The following is a 20,879-nucleotide window of genomic DNA, read 5'->3' on the forward strand; positions in this document are numbered from 1 at the left end:
CTTTAGGGTCTTAATGAAAAGTCTATAATAAACTTTGGTTAAAATTTCTCAATGGTAGTGTAAAACAACACCCTTTTTACCTTGTCAAAATCAGCTCTGCAAAAATCTCATTCTGAGGGATTGTTCCTTTAAATGCAAATGAGCTCTGCTCACCCCGCCCCTCTCTTCTCTCTGTGGAGTGACGAGCCTGTTTACTTTAGCCGCATTTAGCCGCGAAACTTGCTATCTAGCACGTTATTAGGAAGAATATAGGAAATATTCTTGTCTAACTTACATCACTGCTCCAGCATCAAAACAATGGAGGTCGGACTGTTACAGCTGATCTTAGGTAAGGCGCTCATGTCAATCAACTATTAAAGCACATATTGAAGTATTGGGAGCGGCCTCTGTCGGTGTGACGCCACAACGACAGGCATCTGAGAATGACTCAATTTGAAAAAGGGAATGTTATTATTTTTAACAGTAAAAACTACTGCATGGATTTGTATCATACACTGCCAACACACATTAATGTTCAAACAAAATATAAAAGTGAACTTTGCATCCGATGACCTTTACTAAAGGTAGGGTAGGGCGAAAACTCCATCTCATTTTCTCCTCCAACTTCAAAACCGTCCAACATTTGTTTTTTTGCAAAGGCCGTTTGAGTTTCTTTACACGTTTGCTTTGTAAACACTGGGTCGGTATTTCCACCTATATTACGCCTGCGTGATTACATAATATGTTAGGTCAAACTAGCGCAAGTCGAGCATTTGTGGTCAAAAACGATATACATTTTAAAATATTTTTAGAAAATGACAGATCGTTTTGCTAGATGAGACCATTATTCCTCGACTGTAGAGACCTTTGAAGCTGCATTGAAACTGCAATTTGGACCTTCAATCATTGATCCCCATTGTGGAGAAAAATTCTGTAATGTTTTCCTACTGGAAGTGAACTTCTTAAAGACAATAACACTTCACATAAAATAATTATGCTAATCAGACTATGACCTGTTCTGAATAAAATTATGTAAATGGTACGATACTTGTGTCTCAGCTTCTTATAACTTCAAAAAAGTCAGCAAGAGACTTATGAGTTTAAGTTCGAGTTTTATTAATTGTATTAACTTGCAACTTCTATGTACAAGCAAGACTCAACAGTTGGTTGCCCATGAAGTACTGTACAATACTCCCAATATCTTAAGATTAATGTTTACAAGTCACAGAAATAACTGATAGTACGGTGGATTGACCTTTGGCACGAGCAGAAGTAACAGTCGAGTTGTTGGACAAATAAAACTTTTTATAATTATAAGTTCCATTATCTCATTGCATTTACTCTCCATTACTGTGGAGACCTTTTCCAAGAATATTTGACATAATGCCATGGCTAGGTTTGTAGAAGTCATTTCTTAAAATCTGAATTGTTTAAAAAATCTAATCTAATTTTCAGAAATACATTAATATATACATTACTCTTAAATAATAATTACAGTATTATAAATTCCTTGGCATTAGAGGAAAGACAGTGTATATAAACCTGATGAATAATAAATGTTACCTGCAATTGTTTCCTGTACTTTCCTTCTGTACAGTGTAAAAGAAAAAACTGTATGTGAAGTGTATATATATATATATGTATATGTAGACCACAAAAGCTCAGGCTGTGGCTCTTTACGTTTTCATGGTTGGTAGTAGTACATGCAAATGAATGCATGACATTTTTCATATATTAAAATGTCTTAGTAAAAATATATGAAGATTAATACTGTATCGGTGTTACCATATATTGTTATATTGATGGATATAATTTTTTAAATATTAATATTCTTTATGTTCGTTTAATGTTTATTATTCAAAATAGATTTTTATTTATTTTTACTTTTTTATGAAGCATTAAACATTTTTAAAAATGATACTTTTTTAAAGCCAATTCATACATTTTGAGATCAAACACACTTAGCAAATTTTGTCAAAAGACTGAAAAATATTTAAAAATTTTTAGTTATATCACCCTGTCCTAATGCCATACTGTAAAAAATATGTAATTTTACTATAAAATAAATAAAAAAAAAAAAATGACATTCCCAGATGTTTATGTGTGGCATATCATATATAAAAATGGTTTATTTAAATAGTTTTGGTTCTTCTCTTCTACGCGCTTGAAGCCTATTGTAATTATTAAAATGGTCACGGATCAGCGACCAAACCGTAATTTGTAGAGACTTCTGGTAGTACTCACACCGCCTATAATGTGACCAAGGTTTGCCCCAATCAGCCTGACAGGGGCACTACAGTGATCAAAATTACAAAATTGCTCATAACTCCTAAACCATCAGTTGCAGTCTTATGTCATTGGAATCCTTGGCTCGATCGTGAGCTTGGCGAATTTTTTGTGTATTCTGCATTTTCCAAAAAACCTACTTTTGCTGACTAGTCCTAGGTGTTTTCCACCCGATTGGAACCAAACCAATGCATAAAGATTCTCTGGAGCGTGAATATCAATTATTATCAAAAAAAACTTTTGACTCACCGTCAAAGGGGCGCCAAAACTTTCGAAAGGGCCAGGGCCACTTTTAGTAAAATGCCTATAACTCCTGAACAAAATGAGATATCTCTGCCAAGCTCTTATGTAAGAACACTTATGTAAGAGCTCAATCTAAGGCCACAGGGAAAAAAATATTGTGGAGCTTGGCCAATTGGTGGTGGTATAAGAGGGTAAAAACCTAAAATTGACTACAACTGCACAACCATTAGTCCTATCAACATGAAAATTGGTGTGCAGTCTTGGTCTGAAGTGCCACATGTGTCTACAAGAACATCTGTGTATCTCAAAAAACATGGCTGCCATGGGCCAACGAATTTTGAGCACCTGTTAGACAAGGTTAACGGAGGCTGATCAGAACAAAACCGAGGTGGGCCTGTTTGACTCACGGCCACAAAAATCTGAGAAAATTTTGAAAGAAATCAGCCACTGGGAGGACAATATCGCATTTATTAAGGGCGCAAATGATTGTGCGTCGGGTGGGTTTTTGCACATACGTGTGATATTCGTATCATGCGATAAAACTCCTCATTCTGGACAACTTTGCCTCTAGAATCACCGCTGTCAATCAAAGTGTTTGTTAAATGATTGAGAAGATGTAAAAAAACACAAAACTTTACGAAACCTGCTGAGCACATGCAACAGATTATTCTAAACTAGCATGCAAAGATTTAAGGTGATCAGACCACAGCTGGTGCTCACAGTCTTACCTGTTAAAAAACATAATATTTCTATGATGAATTAGCTATGGATTTACCAAAAATGCTTTTTAAATAATTGATTTAGGTGGTTACAAGCTTGCTAAATAATGTCTTTTTTCATATGTGCTTAAATGCCTTAAAACGCTTGAACCCCAATAAACGCTGCTTGCAGCTATATTTCTTTTTATAATCAGTAATTTACCACCAATAATATATATGCCATCCCATAATATCGGAAACAACGTCACTGCATTTTTAGGGTTAATTATTGCCATTTCCACCATAAATTTAATAGGACATTTTTTTTACAGTATGGCAGATGTAGTATGCAAAGTAATTATACTGTGAAAGTACAGGAATTCAGACGCAGTCATTCTAATGCATCACTCCATATGAGCTCATGCTGCCTTTCATTAAACCAACATCATAGGAAATATGACAATTATTTAAAAAAGCATCAGCACCATCTTTAACCTAACTGCCAGCAGCCTTATGAAGTGAGCGATTTAAAAAAGAGCTTTTTCATGACTTCAACGTTTGTCACACACTCTTGTTATTTACTGTGGCTAGCAGAGGGTGCATTCAGTTCGTGCTCCAGCCTGGTGTTCACCTGCTGGCCTGGGGGTCCAAAGGCAGGGCATGGAGGATGGCCGGCTGCTGATGTGGCCGAAGGGTAGAAGTGCACATCCACGGCCACAGAGGTCATGCCCAGGGACACGCAGTGGGACAACAGCAGGGGAGAGAAAGCATGGGAGATATTGATGCTGTGGCGCACCGGAGTTGAGGAGGGATCGCTGGTCTGAAGGGTCAGGGAAGAGCGGAGGCCCTCTTCCTGGGCAGGTGTTGGATTGGCTGGAGGAGGTGAGGGGGCGTCCTGACCAGGGTCGAACTCTCTGCTCCTCCAGTCCTCCATGCACTGAAGCTGAATGTCAGAAAGTGGTGAGGGAGTGACCTTCCCCTCCTCAAATATAGTCTCCAACTAATTTAGAATGGAAAAAACAGAATATTGTTAAAAAGAAAACAAGTAACTGTTGCTTCTTCTTTTATAGCTGTTTATAGTAGTTCTTTATGTTTGGAGTCCCAAAGACTGCAATGTTGTATGTGTGGAAATAAAAAAAAAAATTCAAAATAATTTGAAGTGAATCTAGGCATTTAACAGAAAAGGAGAAACTTTGAAGAATGATAATGATGTTTTTTTCCATAAAACAAAAGTGAATAGTGGCCAGGGGTTGATAAGCTCCAAAAAAGACAAAAAGCTGCCAAAAAAAGTGTTCATGTGACCTATGCACATGTCATATTATAGTTTTACTTTTCATTAAAAACTTTTCTTTAAATGAATACTTTTTTTTTCAGCAAAGATGCATTCAGCTGATCAAAAGCAACAGTTAAGAGGTTAATAATGTTAAAAAAAGATTTCTATTTTCAAAAAATGTTGCTCTTTTTAACTTTCTCTTCATCTAAGACTTAAATTGGTCAAACAAATTGTGGTTTCCACAAAAATATTAAGCAGCACAACTGTTTTTCACACTGATAAGAACAAACACCTATTGGAATGATTTCTGAAGGATCACGTGACACTGAAAACTGGAGTAATGGCTGTAAATTTAGCTTTGCCATCACAGTAATAAATTACATTTTAAATTATATATTGAAATAGAAACCAGTAGTATACTTTCGTTACTTTTTACCATATTTTTGATCAAGCCCTGCAGCCTCGGTGAGCATAAGGAATATTCAGTGTCAGGTATCAAGATATTCTTCTTCATATATTTGGAAAAAAAAAAGTTAAAGAGATGAAAAACATCACAAAGGTTCTGACCTGGTCCTCTTCTCTAGGCTCTGGGTGAGTCTCCACAATAACTGGCAGGTCCTGGTTGGACTGGACACCCTCTTGCAAATTATCGGACGGTGGCTCCATCATCAAGGTGGATGGGCTGCCTTCTGTTGGGAGTGCTCTTGTCTCTGATGTGTTGGGGCTTTGCTCAATAACAGCCACCAAATTGTCATCTTCAAATGCCCTGAAATGTGCCATCATTAAAACAGCTACAAAACTGCTATATTCAGTTAATGCAATGTTGACAGGGGCATTATACAATTTACTTGTGCTCTCAAAAAGACTAACTTGTTATCATATGTCCTTTCCATTGCAAGACGTTCCCCATGTCTGCAAGGCCCACAAATTCCCCTCAACGCTATGAGAAAAACAAATTATATTACATTTTTCAATGCACTTGAACATGGTCAACACAGGCTGTGAGTAAAATGAGTATAAGGTTATTTTTAGTATATAAACTATATATCACCTGCCCTCCCTGTAGGTACAGCTGCAGGATCATTTTTCTGAACCAGAGAGTAAAAGGCCATGGCAATAAAGATGAATGCTAACGAAACACCAACTCCAACGACAATAGGAATATCATGCTTCTCGATCACAGGCAACCAAGTTTGGGATTTCTCCTTTTCTCTGAGAAAAACAAGGCAATATTATATGAAAGTCACAACTCAAACTATTATACTGTAGTTTATTACAAAGGAATTATTTCAGGACACTGAAACATAATAAATCTATAAGCAGCAATACCATGATTAAATCATAGAATCAATCCACCTTATTCTTCAACGCAGAAGTAAGCCCTTAGGCAAGACTTCTGGTTCATTAGCCACTATAGGGAAATAATTAGAAGAATAACTGCAGTAAACAGTAAAACTGTTTACACTTCAAACCAGTATGTTTATAATTAAGATAATACATTAAAATAATATGGTAAAACACACCAATTTGCAACCTCATGCAGCAAGACAAGCTCTTTTGTACAGCTAAAAATGCTGGATGCTGGATGCGGATAAGACCGGAAGCCAGACCCATCAAATTTACAAATGGCCATGCCCGCTCTTACGGGAAAAATAAGGTGGATATAGATACTAAGATAATTTCAGATGGTCTTACATTTCCCTGTCCAGTGCAATAAAGTGTTTTGTTAACAGTCAGTTATTTTCTGCTCATTGTTAATTATTATACAATGCATTGCCTGAAGGAACCATCCTGAAACCAAAGCATGCTTCAGCAATTTCTCAAATAAGAAATAAATGAACTAAATCGAAATTTCTCAAGCCATGCTTTCTCATGAGAATATGTTTACTCAGGAACTGCTGATGAAACGTTGTCAAGTTTCAAGCTGTCAAAAATATATTGATGCTTATTTACACCAAGAAGAAAATGGTATAAAAATCCCTAAAATAATTCTTCTGAAATTGCAAATCACACAGTGTGAACGTAAGTTGATGAATAATGAAAAAAAAAATCTGATTGGCTCTAAACGTTCATGTTCAAAATTATTCAACCCACAAAAGCAAAATTTGGTGCAGAATCTTTTATTCTTTAAAACCACCAATAAACGCTGCTTGGAAGTGCTTAGAAGCTTCTGTCACCTCTCATCTGCAGTCTTGGTCCACATCTCCTCTGAAAAAGCTTTCAGATCACTGATAATCTGTGGTTTTCACTTTGCCACTGCCTTCTTCAAATTCAACCAAATATTTTCAATGAGAATTAAATCTTGAGACTGAACAGGCCACTCAAGAACATTCTATGACTGATCCCTGAACCAAGCGTAAGTAGATTTAGGTGTATACTTTGGGATGATTGTCCTGCAGGAAAGTCCATTGATCATCAGCTTCAGTCATTGCACCAAAAGCATTACAACTCTTGCCAAAATGGCTTGATACTTCAAAGAATCCATGATGTCCTTCAAACGGTCATGCTTTCCACTTCCTGTTACAGTAAAACAACCCCATAACAGGACTGATCCACCTCCATGCTTGACGATGGAGATGGTGTTCTTCTGCTTATAAGCTTACCTTTTATGCACCAAACATACTGCTGATCCAGAAAAGTCCAAAAAGTTTCAGTTTGGTCACATCACTCCATAAAACATTCTCCCAGAACTCCACAGGGGTATCCAAATGAATTTTAGCATGTTCAAGTCAGACTTTTTGTTCTTCTTGGTCAAGAGTGGTATTCGGCAAGATGCTCCAATATGAAAGTCATGCTTGTCTAGTGTTCTTCATATTCACGGCACTGAAATATTTTAGTTGGGTCATCTTGCAAGTCTTTGGCTGTACATTGCAGGTTTTTCTCAGTTGCTCTGATCAGACTGTGCTTTTTTTGTTCAGCACCCTCAAAGGCTTTAAGGTTTAAGGAATAAGGCTGCCAGCTGTGTCTCTAGGAACTACTTCTTCTCTATAGCTTTTGTGAGAGCTCTGTTGACTGTACCATATTTGCTACTCAACTTCAACTCATGCATGGGCTAACTGTAAGTATGTGTAACAGCCCAAGCTAATTCTGCTTTTTTAATAGAGTTTTTAAAGGCTTAATTACATTTTAAGACAATTTTGTTCCCTAGTCTTAAAACAGCAATGTTGAATAGGGGTTGATTATTATTTGTAAATCACTGCAGTCTCTAGGGGGTTGAATAATTTTGATTGCAACTGTATATATGTGTGTGTGTGTGTGTGTGTGTTAATATTAGCAAAAATCATACTTCCTCTCTGCTATAAGTGGCAAAAGAAGCTCTTTTGATCACTAACCTGTTATTATTGTCAGTGGTCCTCATAGGGGCCTGTGAGGTATTTTTCTTGAGTGACTCAACAAGGTCTGTGTCGTTCGTCACAGACTTGGTACCTCCAGACTGCTTGATGATTGGACTCTGATTTAGATGCTGTTCCACAGGAGCAGAGGCAGTGAAATTCTCTACAGCCATTACACTTTGAGAATATGAGTCTGGTGGCAAAGGGCTGTTTGTATTTGAGTTCAGTACTGGATGTTTAGTGACCTGCTCTGTTAGATGCATATGTTCATATGTATCCTGTATAAAAGTGTCTTTGAGTGGGGGAAATGTTATGTGTTTGACAGGCACAGGGGTTGGTTTTTGTGTTGGAATGGGTTGTTTGATTTTCTCATTAATTCCTATGCTAATGCCAGTTGGCTTAAGTGAAATAAACTCTGTAGTGTCTTGGGTAGATTCAAGATTCAAGTATGTTGGTGAGTCCTCCACAAAAGCATTTAACACTGCACCAAAAAAAAAGAAGAAGAACTTTTTTTTAGTTTTGCGTAAAAAGATGAAGGAAATTCTCTAAAGTGAGTTATTATCCTGTTGTTGATTAGGACTTACAGGATATCTTTGTGTAATCTTCAGTTGCTTGCTGAAAGGATTCATTTATCTCTGTATTACTCAGAAGCTTTGAACCAGATAGAATGGAATTAGTAAATATCTCTTGCTCATTCTCTGGAACCTGCAAGGTTGGAAGCACAGATTATCTCAAATCCATGATTGTTACCAGATGCATGTGTTTCAAGGTATTATTCAACCAATTAAATGGACTAAACCATTGAAAATGGTTAAAATGGTGAAGAGCGGTGATGAAAATGGCAAAATACTCACAAAACAAGGACATGGAGTCAGTCATGCATTATGAGGCTAATGTCACAGATGGTACCAGCATGACTATCTGCATAATGCATTACTCACAGTGGGCATAATTGTTTCACTCAGCGCTTCCTTATCAGGTGGGACATCATGCACAGCTTTAAGTTAGAGCATTTGGCTGGTTAGATAAAACCGAGATGTGCAAACATGAAACTGATGCATATTTACTGGAATTATGAGAACTAAAACAATCTTAGTTCTCATGCATTTTGCTCACCAGTTACAATTATGATGACACTTCTCATATCCTGACCCACTCTGTTTTCCGCAGTACAGTGATACTCTCCTGCATCAGACCGCTGGATGTTGGAGATGACTAATGTCCCATTATCTGTAAAATTACATTTTAAATTGAAAAAACAAGGAAAACCTTGCATCATATGGTAAAACCACAATCTGTACAATATGTAACAAACCATCAATGTGTATCTGTTGCGGGAGTGAGACCGGAGAGTTCGGACCAGGCATTTTTAGAGAATTTTGTATTGACGCAGTTCTAATCCAAGTGTATTTGACAGGAAAATCTCCAACAGCTTGACAAGGGAGACTGACAGGTGATCCCTCCGAGACAGTGAGCGATGCAACGAAGGAAACAATGACTGGTTTTACTGAAAACAAGAAGATATGTCAAGTTAGATCTAAATTAGAAAACAGATTATAACTTTACATTGCCACATAAAATGTGAATTAGTGATCTAAAAAGCAGCCCATGGTACTAAATGATTAGCACAATAATGTATTTAAACATGCTATTACTTTAAAGAATACCATTGTACATGTCCAAAAAACATGTTTTTGCAAAGGGAGATTTACCAGCAACTCGAAGAGTCATGGTTTTCTGATCGTGACCCAGTGTGTTGGATGCTGTGCATGTGTAATGTCCTTCATCATACGTTCTCACTGATGAAATGTAGAGTGTTGTGTTTCTTAACCTGGGAACAAAATTAATTCACATGCACCATCTGGTAAACAATAACTACAATCATTGCTCATAAACTCATCATGCAAAACGTACCCCATGATAACTTTTCCTCCAGTTTGGATAGACTGGCCCTGCTTTGACCACCTGATGAAAGGAGCAGGGTGTCCTAACACCTGGCAGTGAATCGCCACTTCAGCTCCTACAGGAGACGTCACCACAGTCGGCCAGATAGTCACGGATGGAGGTTCTGAAACAATAAGGTCAGATTGACCGGAGAAAAAAATAATTATGGGAGCTGAGCAAACATATTGAGGAATACAAAGTCACAAATAATGAGCCTATCGGTTTCCTAAAGGGATAGTTCACCCAAAAATGAAAATTCTGTCATTAATTACTCACCCTCATTTCGTTCCAAACCCGTAAGATTTGTTCGTCTTCAGTACACAAATTAAGATATGTGACCCAGGACCACAAAACCAGTCATAAGGGTAAATTTTATGAAATTGAGATTTATACATCATCTGAAAGCTGAATAAATAAGCTTTCCATTAATGTATGTTTGTTAGGATAGGACAATATTTGGCCGAGATACAACTCTTTGAAAATATGGAATCTGAGGGTGCAAAAAATCCAAATATTGAGAAAATAGCATTTAAAGTTGTCCAGATGAAGTACTTAGCAATGCATACTACAAACCAAAAATTAAGTTTTGATATACTTACAGTAGGAAATTTACAAAATATCATCATGGAACATGATCTTTAGTTAATATCCTAATGATTTTTGGCACAAAAGAAAAATCATCTTCATTTTGACCCGTACAATGTATTTTGGCCACTGCTATAAATATACCTGTGCTACTTAAGACTGGATTTGTGGTTCACGGTCACATATTTTTGATGACAGTCCTACCACATTCAAGGTACTAAGAACGTCAGCAAAATAGTCCATGTGATATCAGTGGTTCAACTGTAATTTTATGAAGCTATGAGAATACTTTATGTGCAAAAAAAAAAAAAAAAAAAAAAAAAAAATTGGAGAGCACCACAAGTAAATAATGACAAAATTTTCATTTTTGGGTGAACTAGCCCTTTAAGTCAGGTTTTTATGGGTTAATGAACTTCCACTGGTTCATAGTAGAACTACATTATTAAAAGTCATTTTGCAGATTCTGTCTGGGCCTGATTTCATTAGACCCTGGTGTTTATGATTTCATTATGATTTCTTAATTCAGACTAAACCTTTCTCAGATAAGATCTAATAGAATGTATCTTTCAGGAATGCTAAATAATTCCTTACCAAGAACATTCAGGAAGATTTTTTTCGATGTGAGAGCCCTTTTGAGATGGAAATTAGATGCTCTGCAGAAATACAATCCACTGTCTGTGTCCTTTACACTGAAACACAGAGACTCACAGTTAAAATATATATTTTACATTTTGACTGTTTTCTCTTATTACAAAATTTAATTTACTGATAGTACTATCCGAGTTAAAATAAGGATGTGCACATGTAACACCTTCTCCCCTCACTCACTCTGAGCAGGATTCGAAATGGTGTTTCTGGCATGGGAAGCAGATATGCGGACGCTAATGACATAAGTCACTATTGTGCCTGTTGAGATCAGGGGAGTGACATTTACCTGGACAGCACTTACTAGCTGGTCTCTATTACGCACATAAACATACACGGTAAAACTTTGTTTTAACGTTTCCTTGTTACACATTACATGTACTTACTATTATAATAACAATTAATTATGCATAATTACATGCAAGTTACCATAAGTCAAACCCTAATCCTAACCCTAACCATATAGTACATACATGTAGTTGCACTGTGAAAAGGACACCAAATAAAGTGTAACCATATAAACAAACATCTCAGAGACGGTTAGATAAGAATGAACTGCAGGATAACAAACAAATCCACACAACACTGACCTGTGGAAGACCAGGTCTCCAGTAGGATCAAAAGTGTAATGCGGTTCTGTCTGGAGGAGTCTGTTGTTCTTAAACCAAGACACTTGCGCTTGGGGTCTGCTGCGAGGAGGCCTGCAGAAAAGTGTCGCAGATTCACCTTTCCTCACTGTTAGGTTGGCAGGTTCAAGAACAAAGATCCAATCCATAACTGTGTGAGAAGGAATGAAAGGACATGCTAAATATAGGACAGGTGTGAGCAGCCACCACCTGGAACAAAAGTGTACTCATCCGAAAAGGAAGTACCTGCAGGAAGGAGGTAGGCTGGTTCGGACATCACTTTCTGCCCCTCGTTGTGAGCTTCACAGAAATACAGGCCCTCATCTTCCGACAAAACTCTCCTAAGAACAAAATGTTCACAATGTCTTATTTTGTAAATATTCAGGTTGTTGCACTGATCATTTCTGATGTCATAGGACTGTATTTTACTCAACCTATTAATTATGTTGTAATTTCACACTTGTGTATTAATAATTTGCCATAGAAAAACCTCACTGAAAAATCAGCAGTTGTCCATCCTTCTGCAGATCCCATCTAGAAGAATTAAGTAATGGATGTCCATTCTTAAACCACTGCACTGTGGGAATGGGGAAGCCTTCAACAAAGCAGTGAAGTGCAGCTTCCATTTCAACAGGTACAGTGACATTTTGGGGGCCTTCAATAATCTTTACATCTACATTGGATCCTGTGCAATAGATATAAAGACACATGAAATAATAAATCAGTAACTGAGTAATAAAGTCAGAGCTGCTGAATATGCACACTATATCAGATTTGTATATCTCTGTGTCTTACCATGCACCATCAGAGTTGCTGCTTGACTTCCTTTGCTTATGTTCAGCAGAGAATTGTGGGTGATGCAGATATAAACTCCTTGGTCTGCTTTGGTGATGTTAGCCATGTGCAAAGTGCCAGAAGTCTTCCTTTGACTCCCTCCTCCATATTGTCCCTAGTGGTAATATTTAGTATTTAGGAAAGAAAGATTATTAAACTCACAAAGTTTAAAATCACAGAGTCCTATATAGTCTCTAATTTGATGACAAGGTATGACAAGGTATCAGATCTGACTGCACAAAAACCACAATCTCTATGCACTCTCATGAATCTGCACTAACCAATCATTTTAACCAATCATCAACACTCTTCATCTAACCAAAGATTAGTTGATTAGTTAAGTAGTAATAAGTTACAAGGAGATATTAAAGTGGTAGTTCACACAAAAATAAAATGTGATGTTTTTATCAGCCATTGGGATGGCACCCAAACAATATATTATTTTGTCATATCTTTAAGTGAACTAAACAATGTCTGTTTACTCAATTTTTAAAAACTGCAAAACTAAAACTAGCTTTCGATTGTATTTTATTGTATGTTATTTTATTATAGTCCTTATTTGATGGGCTAACACTGTGTGTAGCTATTACATAAAGTGTTTTGTAGTTCTGTACCTGAATCTGGTTTCCTTTAGTGAGAACTCTGCCATTTTTTAACCACGAAATTTGAGCGGGTGGAGAACTATCACCAGAAACACACTGAAGAAAAACATCACGTCCCTCTTCAGTTCTCATGGACTGAGGGTGAAAGAACACATCCTCCAGGCCTACAAACAAGCAGATTACAATCAAAAACAATTTGTAATACACACCTGACTCATCCTTTATGCAGGTTTCTGTGTGTAAACATTAAAGGGTTAGTGCGCCAAAAAAGAAAAGTCTGTCATTAATTACTTACCCTCATGTCGATCCAAACCTGTAGGACCTTCATTCATCTTCAGAACACAAATTAAGATATTTTTGATAAAATCCAAGAGCTGTCTGGCCCTGCATAGACAGCAACTCAACTACCATGTTCAAGGCCCAGAAAAGTAGTAAGGACATCATTAAAATAGTCTATGTGAGATCAGTGGTTCAACAGTAATGTTATGAAGCTACTACGACTTTAGAAACAACTTTATTCAACAATTTCTTATCTTCTATGTCAGTCATCAACATGCATTCACAAAAGTACCACAGCCGGCATTCTGATGTAGAATGTCCATCTCTGTATATTCTGGTTCAAATAGGCAAGGCAGTGGCTATTTGCAGTATAGAGGCTATTTACACTAAGTGAAAATGTCATATTTTCTTAGCAAGAGATGCTATTTACACAAAGTGCAATCAGCGATAGATGGTATTTACACTAAGTGAAAATAGCATATTTTCTTAATGATAGATGGCATTTACACTAAGTGCAAATAACAATGGTTCTGTTTACACTAAGTGCAAATAGCCATAGATTCTATTTACACTATGTTAAAATTGCAGGGTTTTCTGCTATTTATAATACTTATTGCAAACAGACACAATTATCTGCACCTCAGTATTGTAGTACATTAAAACAGTATGCAGTAATTACGTATTGAGTGTAAATTTTTGTTTTAATATAATTTATTAAATGGATGCTGCCTTACTGGGACAATAATCCCTTCCTACTCCTACCCTAACCGATACTTATGAGATTTGAAAAGGGAGAAAAAAGAGTTGTGGATTCGAATCCGGGTCAATCATGTCGAAAAGAGTAGAACTCGCTGTTTATCTTCAGCGCCACTGGAGCTGATGAGCAATAGCTGTCTTTTGTAGTGTTGACTAGCTCAATCACACATTGGTGGATGGAGTTTGTGTAAATAGCCTCTGCCAACAAGGCGGGCTATTTGCACTTAGTGTAAATAGACACTCCGAATAAGTAAGGCTGGGTAAAAAATTGCAAGTCATCCAATCTGTCGACATCTTCAGACATGATTACTAATGTTTTATGTACAGCATGTGTCTTCTGCTTGTAAACAAGGCGCAGGGCATCTGGTTTCTACGTCAGAACACCGACTGTGTCAGCAGCACCACACACATATGTTGTGATACTCTCGTGAACGCACTTGGAAGACTGAGGGTGTACTCACACTAGGCACGGTTGCCTTGAACTGAGCCCGAGCGTGAACCTAAACGAACTGCGGCAGAGCATGGCACAGAGTGCTCACACTAGTCAAACAAACTGGGCTTTAGGTATCAGACGTGCTCAGACAAAATTCAAATGCCTTGTGTGAGTACACCCTGACACAGAAGAGAAGAAATTACTGAATAAAGGTGTTTCTTTTTATTTTATTTTTTTTGCGCACAAATAGTATTCTCATAGCTTCATAACATTATGGATGAACCACTGATGTCACATGGACTATTTTACCGACGTCCTTACTACCTTTCTGGGCCTTAAACGTAGTAGTTGCGTTACTGTCTGTGCAGGGTCAGAAAGCTCTCTGAATTCATCAAAAATATCCCATTCTGTGTTGCAAAGATGAACGAAGGACTTACAGGTTTGGGACAACATGAGGGTGAGTAATTAATGACAGATTTTGATGTTCAGGTGATCCCTTTCAAGGGATAGTCCACTTAAAAAGAAAATTCTGTTATCATTTACTCAGTTTTGGTTCCCTTTTGGAGCAACATGAGGGTGAGTAAATAATGACATCTCTTTAACATCTTATCATGTTTAATATCTGTTATACCATAATTTCTTTAATTAATAGAATTATATACCAGCAATACACACATGCTTTGCTGATCATGACAGTGGTCTGAATCTGTTTGTTGCCTCTCTTTGCACTGCAAGAATAGTTTCCAAAGTCTTCTTCTTTTAGGTAGGGGAAGAAAAGGGAGCCATTGGCCAACTGATGAATCCTGCTGTCCAGACCTCCAGTGTCTTTCTCCCATTTGACTGTTAGAGGAGCCTTCAGGCCAGAATCAAACACTGTGCAATGCAGCATCAGAGAGCTATTTAAAATCCCAACGCCATCTTCAGGTAACACTGAAAATACTGAGCAAAAGAGAAAAGTGTGCAGGAAAAATAAAATAAATATACAACGATGATGAAGAAAAAAATAATTGTTTATTCATATCATTATTCATTTTTATATTATTTTATTTATATTATTAATCAATTAAAGATTATAATATAATGATTTTTTTAGAGATATACCAGCTCTTAAAAATTGCTTTTGTTGTTACATCCTAATTCCCTTAACGTAGTCAGGTTGACATATTAAATAATATTTTTGACTTTGAAGATTGGATTTAGAAGCTAGATGGTTTGGATTTTCTGACAGAGGAAAAATATACAGTTTACAACATGATTAACATGATTAAGAGGAGTTTTCTCACATTTTGCATTAAATGTGTTTCCACATATTTAGTGAAAATTATTTTGTTTGCTATTCATTAATTAGAATTTGATAAAAAAAAGTGATATTATCAACCTAGCAATTTGAGTCAAAAGAAAAGTGCAAATATGTTTTATGCACTTTACATCACTTTGTTCTGTTTTTTATTTATCAAAATCGTGAAATGTTTAAATTAGATTTTCAATCCCAAATTTCAATGTGGTGTCAGGTGTCCTCTGTATGTCTTAGAATATAGTACTGAATATAGAATTTAAGAATATAGTACAATACTATGCATCATCTGTAGCATAAATTATTTTATATTGCATTAGCATTTGCTTACTGTTTGCAAAGTAATAGCCAGCTATTCTATATATTCAGTGTATCTTTCAGCACATTAAATCTAATTTTAAATGGGCATCACTTTGAGGAAGCAGGGCTAGTTTGAAGTCCGCCGTTGCTAGGCTACACGTGGAGCAGCACAATGTTTTGGCAAGCCTTTTGTCAAATTATGCAAGCGTATAAAACATTTGCATGGCACACATGCATTTTTATGGGCCTGTTCAGCAGAATAAAATCCCGTAAAATAACATGAACACACTTGCAGCCAAAATACACAAGTTCTACTCACCTAATTCAGATACAGCAGGATTAAACCTGATAGAAGAGGACAGAAGGAGGAGCCAGAGAGAACAGGACATCTGAAGTGAGCTCCATACAGGACGAGACATGCTAGCCCTCTTCATCTGTGCCAATCAAATGAAGATAATGGTCCATAGCATCATTCCTCATCTGACCAAATGCATTCATGCACTGCAAAACAAACAGTCCAAGGTTTTCATACTAATGCAGGATTCAACATCTTTCATAAGATTTAATAACCAGAGGGCAGTCAAAAAGTAGCTAAAATATCAAATATTGCAAAACATACATACTTGTGCTATGCCTCATTTAATGGTGTGAGTGTGTCTTCAAAGAACGAGTGCAAATCACAACTCTCACACAGCGCAGCAGCACCTCCTCTCTCTCTCTCTTTCTCACTGCATATTCCTATTTTGGTTGTGTTTCATTACCACTATTATCATCACAGCCTGCCTTTGTATACTACAGACCTCTTTACTCTCTTCAATAGACTGGCCACTTTACACCACACAGCAGCAAACCCTCCATTTACTGATCGTAACATGAAAAGAGCAGGGACGCTTTGTACTTAGAGGATCAGTTAGAAAGCTTGTAAGGAAAGGTTTGTACTTGATCACATAAGCTTTCATTGCCACTGTGTCCATGTACGGCGGTCTTAGTTTATTGCCTCCCTAATATGGCCAGTACATAGGAGTGATGCTATGATGCTGTATATGCTTATTTCCCTACAGGCCTCAGTATATGAGTTCAGTGTCATGAAGACATCCATAATTAGACTTTAGAAGCTTATTATAGCAGCAGTTGAACTGCATGAATGTGCACAGAGAACATTTATGGAAAAAATCTGTATGAATCAATAGGAATTTGGAACATGTTCAGTAATTTTCATCTGTTTTACGACTGCCTTCTGCTTCTTACATTTTTTCACACACATATTACTCAATGTGGGTTTTGGACTTGCAGATAATTTGTTTATATATCTATTACAATTTATAAATACTGGCAAATCTAACATTAATTTCAGTGAATGAATGAATTGTGACTCCAAATGATTTCAAACTGATTTGCAGGACCATCTATTGAAATATCACAATCAGACAGAAAATAGCTGCATTCTGCTAAAGTTGTGAAATGTTTTATTAAAATCTAGTAGTGTTTCTTTAATAGATACATATTTTAACACTGAATTATTTCATATTAAATTATGCTCTGAGAGGATGTGGTTTTAGGGGGAGAGGATGATAATGTGCTTAAATATTTTGATAAAATAGATGATTTAAGAGACAACCAAATGAAATGGTAACTTACATAGAATATTAGTGATCAACCAACTCCAGGGTAGGTAAGTAATGCTACCAGATATGGTTGTCATGTCATAAGACATCTTCTGATTGGTCGTTGCATTCACAAACTCAACGAAGTCGTGTGTGATTGGTTAAAATGCGCAACGCGGTAAAAACGCGTACAAAGAATTATGACGCAACATTAACACATTTTAAATTTAATGCTGCAATAAACACTTTTTGTTTCTTTAACATTTTACTCGCAACAGCAGTCATGGAGTTAGTTTAACTGTCTGTGCACTAAAATATTGCACTGAAGAGCAATATTTTATTACAAATATTTTATATTTTATTAATACAATTTTTATAATCACCTTATTATTATTATAAAAACCATATGTTGTCTTTAATGTCAAATGTGACTCTGGACCACAAAGCCAGTCATGAGTCAATTTTTCAAAATTGTGATTTATACATCATCAGAAAGCTGAATATATAAGCTTTCCATTTATGTATGGTTTGCAGTATCTATATCTATATTTATTATCTATATTTACAGTAGGTATTTTACAAAATATCTTCATGAAACATGATCTTTACTTAATTTCCTAATGATTTTTGGCATTAAAAAAATCTATAATTTTGACCCATACAGTGTATTTTTGGCTATTGCTACAAATATACCCCAGTGACTTAAGACTGGTTTTGTGGTCCAGGGTCACAAATGCTTAAATGTACCCAATTACTTTAATCAATAATTTAAGCTGTTAACAACAATAGAATGTTTAAAACTGTAACCTAAAATTGTAAAATTGTAAATCTAAATTATACACGTATTATATGACAAAAATCATTATTGTAGGTAATAATGATAATTAATATTGATATAGAAAATAATATAAAACGTTTTTGTTTCATTTAGGGCACGTCATATTTTGGATTCACAGACAAACATTAGCTAAGTCTAGCACAAGTTATGCAAAAATTACCCATAACCACTGAAGCTACGAAATGAATCTTTTATTTACATCGTATCTGCACTGTGTTGTTTATGATGAGGTAATTCACCAGTGTGCGCACTCCATGCAGCTCCGGTGTTGTCAGCGCTGACTAATCTAAGCACCTCTGATTGGCCAATGCATTCCTAAGTTCAACAGGAATGCGTTTAATTGGTTGTATTATAAGGCCCAAGCAATCTGGTGCAGTGTGAGTGAATGTAAATGTAATTCTGCAAATTACACTTTTCATTTTCACATTTTATTTTAATCGCGTTAGCCGTAATACGTTGTTTACTTGTGCAGGGGCGTTTCCGACCCCTGACCAAGGAAAGGCTAAGCTCCGCCCACGCTTCTGATTTTTTATTTATTTATTTATTTGTTTCTTTGTTTCTTTATAAGAAGACTAAGAACAAATCTGGAGCAAAAGTGTGCTGGTATTTTTTTTTATTATTATTATTATTATTGTTTCATATTTTTTGATGTGCATCTGAAGATTTTGCATCTTAATAGAGGTTAAAAGATTACATATTGTGTTATTATTGCTATTGCATTTGAAATTAGTAAACGCTCTAGTCTATTTATGACAGTGTTTTATATTGGGAGAGCAGGTGAATACTCAGAGGTGAACCGAAATCCCATCAATGAGTGCTTCAGCCTTATGACTCATCTGGCATGGCCCATAGACAGCAGGTGGGTGAGCTAATGGGATCTAATGCCAGGAGCCGGGGGTGTGTTTTCTTTAGCCAAACAACACCCCATTAAATGAAGAAGCAGTTTAGCAATTCATTAAAGTATTGAATACTTGATCCCTTTGCAAATACAATCTAAGCACTCCAGAGAAGGAGTTTAATTTGTCTGGCGTTAGTCATATGAGGGCACAGTGGGAAAAAGTATAGAGAAAACTTTAGAATAACATTTCATAGTTTACCAATTTATATAGCTCTATCTTTAGGTTTAGTGACCGATAACATATTTGCAGAATTCAGTATCCAATCAGTATCTATCTATCTATCCAGTTTGATTGATATTGAATCTCTAATTTAATATCCTTTTCATAGTCTATACACTAAAAAAAGTTTTAGGATTTACTGTAAAACAATTTTCAATTGCTAATAAATTTCACAAATATTTACGAAGAAACGACAAGCAACAATGACATTGAATTAAAAGTGAAATGTTTAAGTAGAAATGCTGAAATTGTATTTTCTAGCAATAGTACAATAAACTTTGAAAAAAATTGAGAAAAAAACAACAACAACAATTTACAGTGTAGATGTAAACAGTTAATTTGAGTTGTGTTCACTGTCAATGTAAAAAATAAATAATAAAAAAAAAAAACATAACGTAACTGTGCACGTAATTGTGTTAAATGTGTTCAATAATTGTATATCCACATGAAAAATTATTACATTTACAGTACCAAAAGAAGACTTGATACGTATTGATTCATTGAAAATGAGTGCATTTATGCTTGTATACACCATCATACAAAATGTAAAATAAATTAATGGAACTATTTTGCATTAACTATGCAATTACATAGGCATATGTAATTATTTTAACAATTGCAAAAATACTGCACTCACCCATGAAAAGCAGAAGTGTTAAGCTTCAGTGCAGCATCTCTGTCAGAGAGCGTTTGCCAGTGCGTGTCTTCTGCTTTATCAATGCAACAGGTTTGATCTAATGACGGAGCATCAGACACACATACGGCACACAGATGGGCTCTGTGGCGGAGCACCACCCCTCCACCGCCACGAACAATATGAGAGGACTAAAGCACCACTCTGCATGTGTTCAGACACTGGGCAAAATGAATGAGGCCACAAATAAAAAACTAAAACATGCAGTTTGAGAAAAACGAGAACAATTGTGTTCCAATTCCCCTGTAATGGTTATTCATAAAAGGTGTCCACAAGTCTAATAGCGTTTGTTGTACACATTGGCATAAATCATTTCACACCTGTATGTGTGTTTGGCAAGTGACATTATTAATTATAGCACTGGCTCTGTTTATACCCATTACTTGTATAAAAATAGTCATTTGTTATATTATACATATGTTTTATATTACATGTGTTTAATTAGCTGATTCAAAATTAGCTGATTTAATTTTACATTCCATATATACTGTATGTTTAGAACTGGTTCAAAAATCA

General features: G+C 36.1%; 1 protein-coding gene across 2 annotated transcripts; it reads right to left on the reverse strand.

Annotated features, from left to right (window-relative positions):
• Positions 1-911: 911 nt before the first annotated feature.
• On the reverse strand, positions 912-20,387 carry LOC127164798 (hemicentin-1). 2 transcript variants are annotated; one of them, XM_051108876.1, is made up of 20 exons: positions 20,307-20,387; positions 16,429-16,610; positions 15,191-15,454; positions 13,060-13,211; positions 12,407-12,560; positions 12,107-12,296; positions 11,858-11,952; positions 11,576-11,762; positions 10,932-11,029; positions 9,726-9,879; positions 9,524-9,642; positions 9,127-9,318; positions 8,928-9,041; positions 8,753-8,808; positions 8,396-8,516; positions 7,812-8,292; positions 5,531-5,691; positions 5,350-5,419; positions 5,047-5,245; positions 912-4,206 (listed from the first exon to the last, which is right to left on the reverse strand). In XM_051108876.1, the coding sequence occupies exons 2-20, from the start codon at positions 16,541-16,543 to the stop codon at positions 3,781-3,783; spliced, it is 3,348 nt and encodes a 1,115-aa protein (XP_050964833.1). In that variant the 5' UTR covers positions 16,544-16,610; positions 20,307-20,387; the 3' UTR covers positions 912-3,780. The 2 variants fall into 2 exon arrangements, with proteins under 2 accessions (XP_050964833.1, XP_050964832.1); XM_051108875.1 differs by lacking the exon at positions 20,307-20,387 and adding an exon at positions 16,733-16,793.
• Positions 20,388-20,879: the final 492 nt, after the last annotated feature.

The sequence above is a fragment of the Labeo rohita genome, chromosome 5 (genome assembly GCF_022985175.1).
Source record: "Labeo rohita strain BAU-BD-2019 chromosome 5, IGBB_LRoh.1.0, whole genome shotgun sequence".
Taxonomy (NCBI): Eukaryota; Metazoa; Chordata; class Actinopteri; order Cypriniformes; family Cyprinidae; genus Labeo; species Labeo rohita.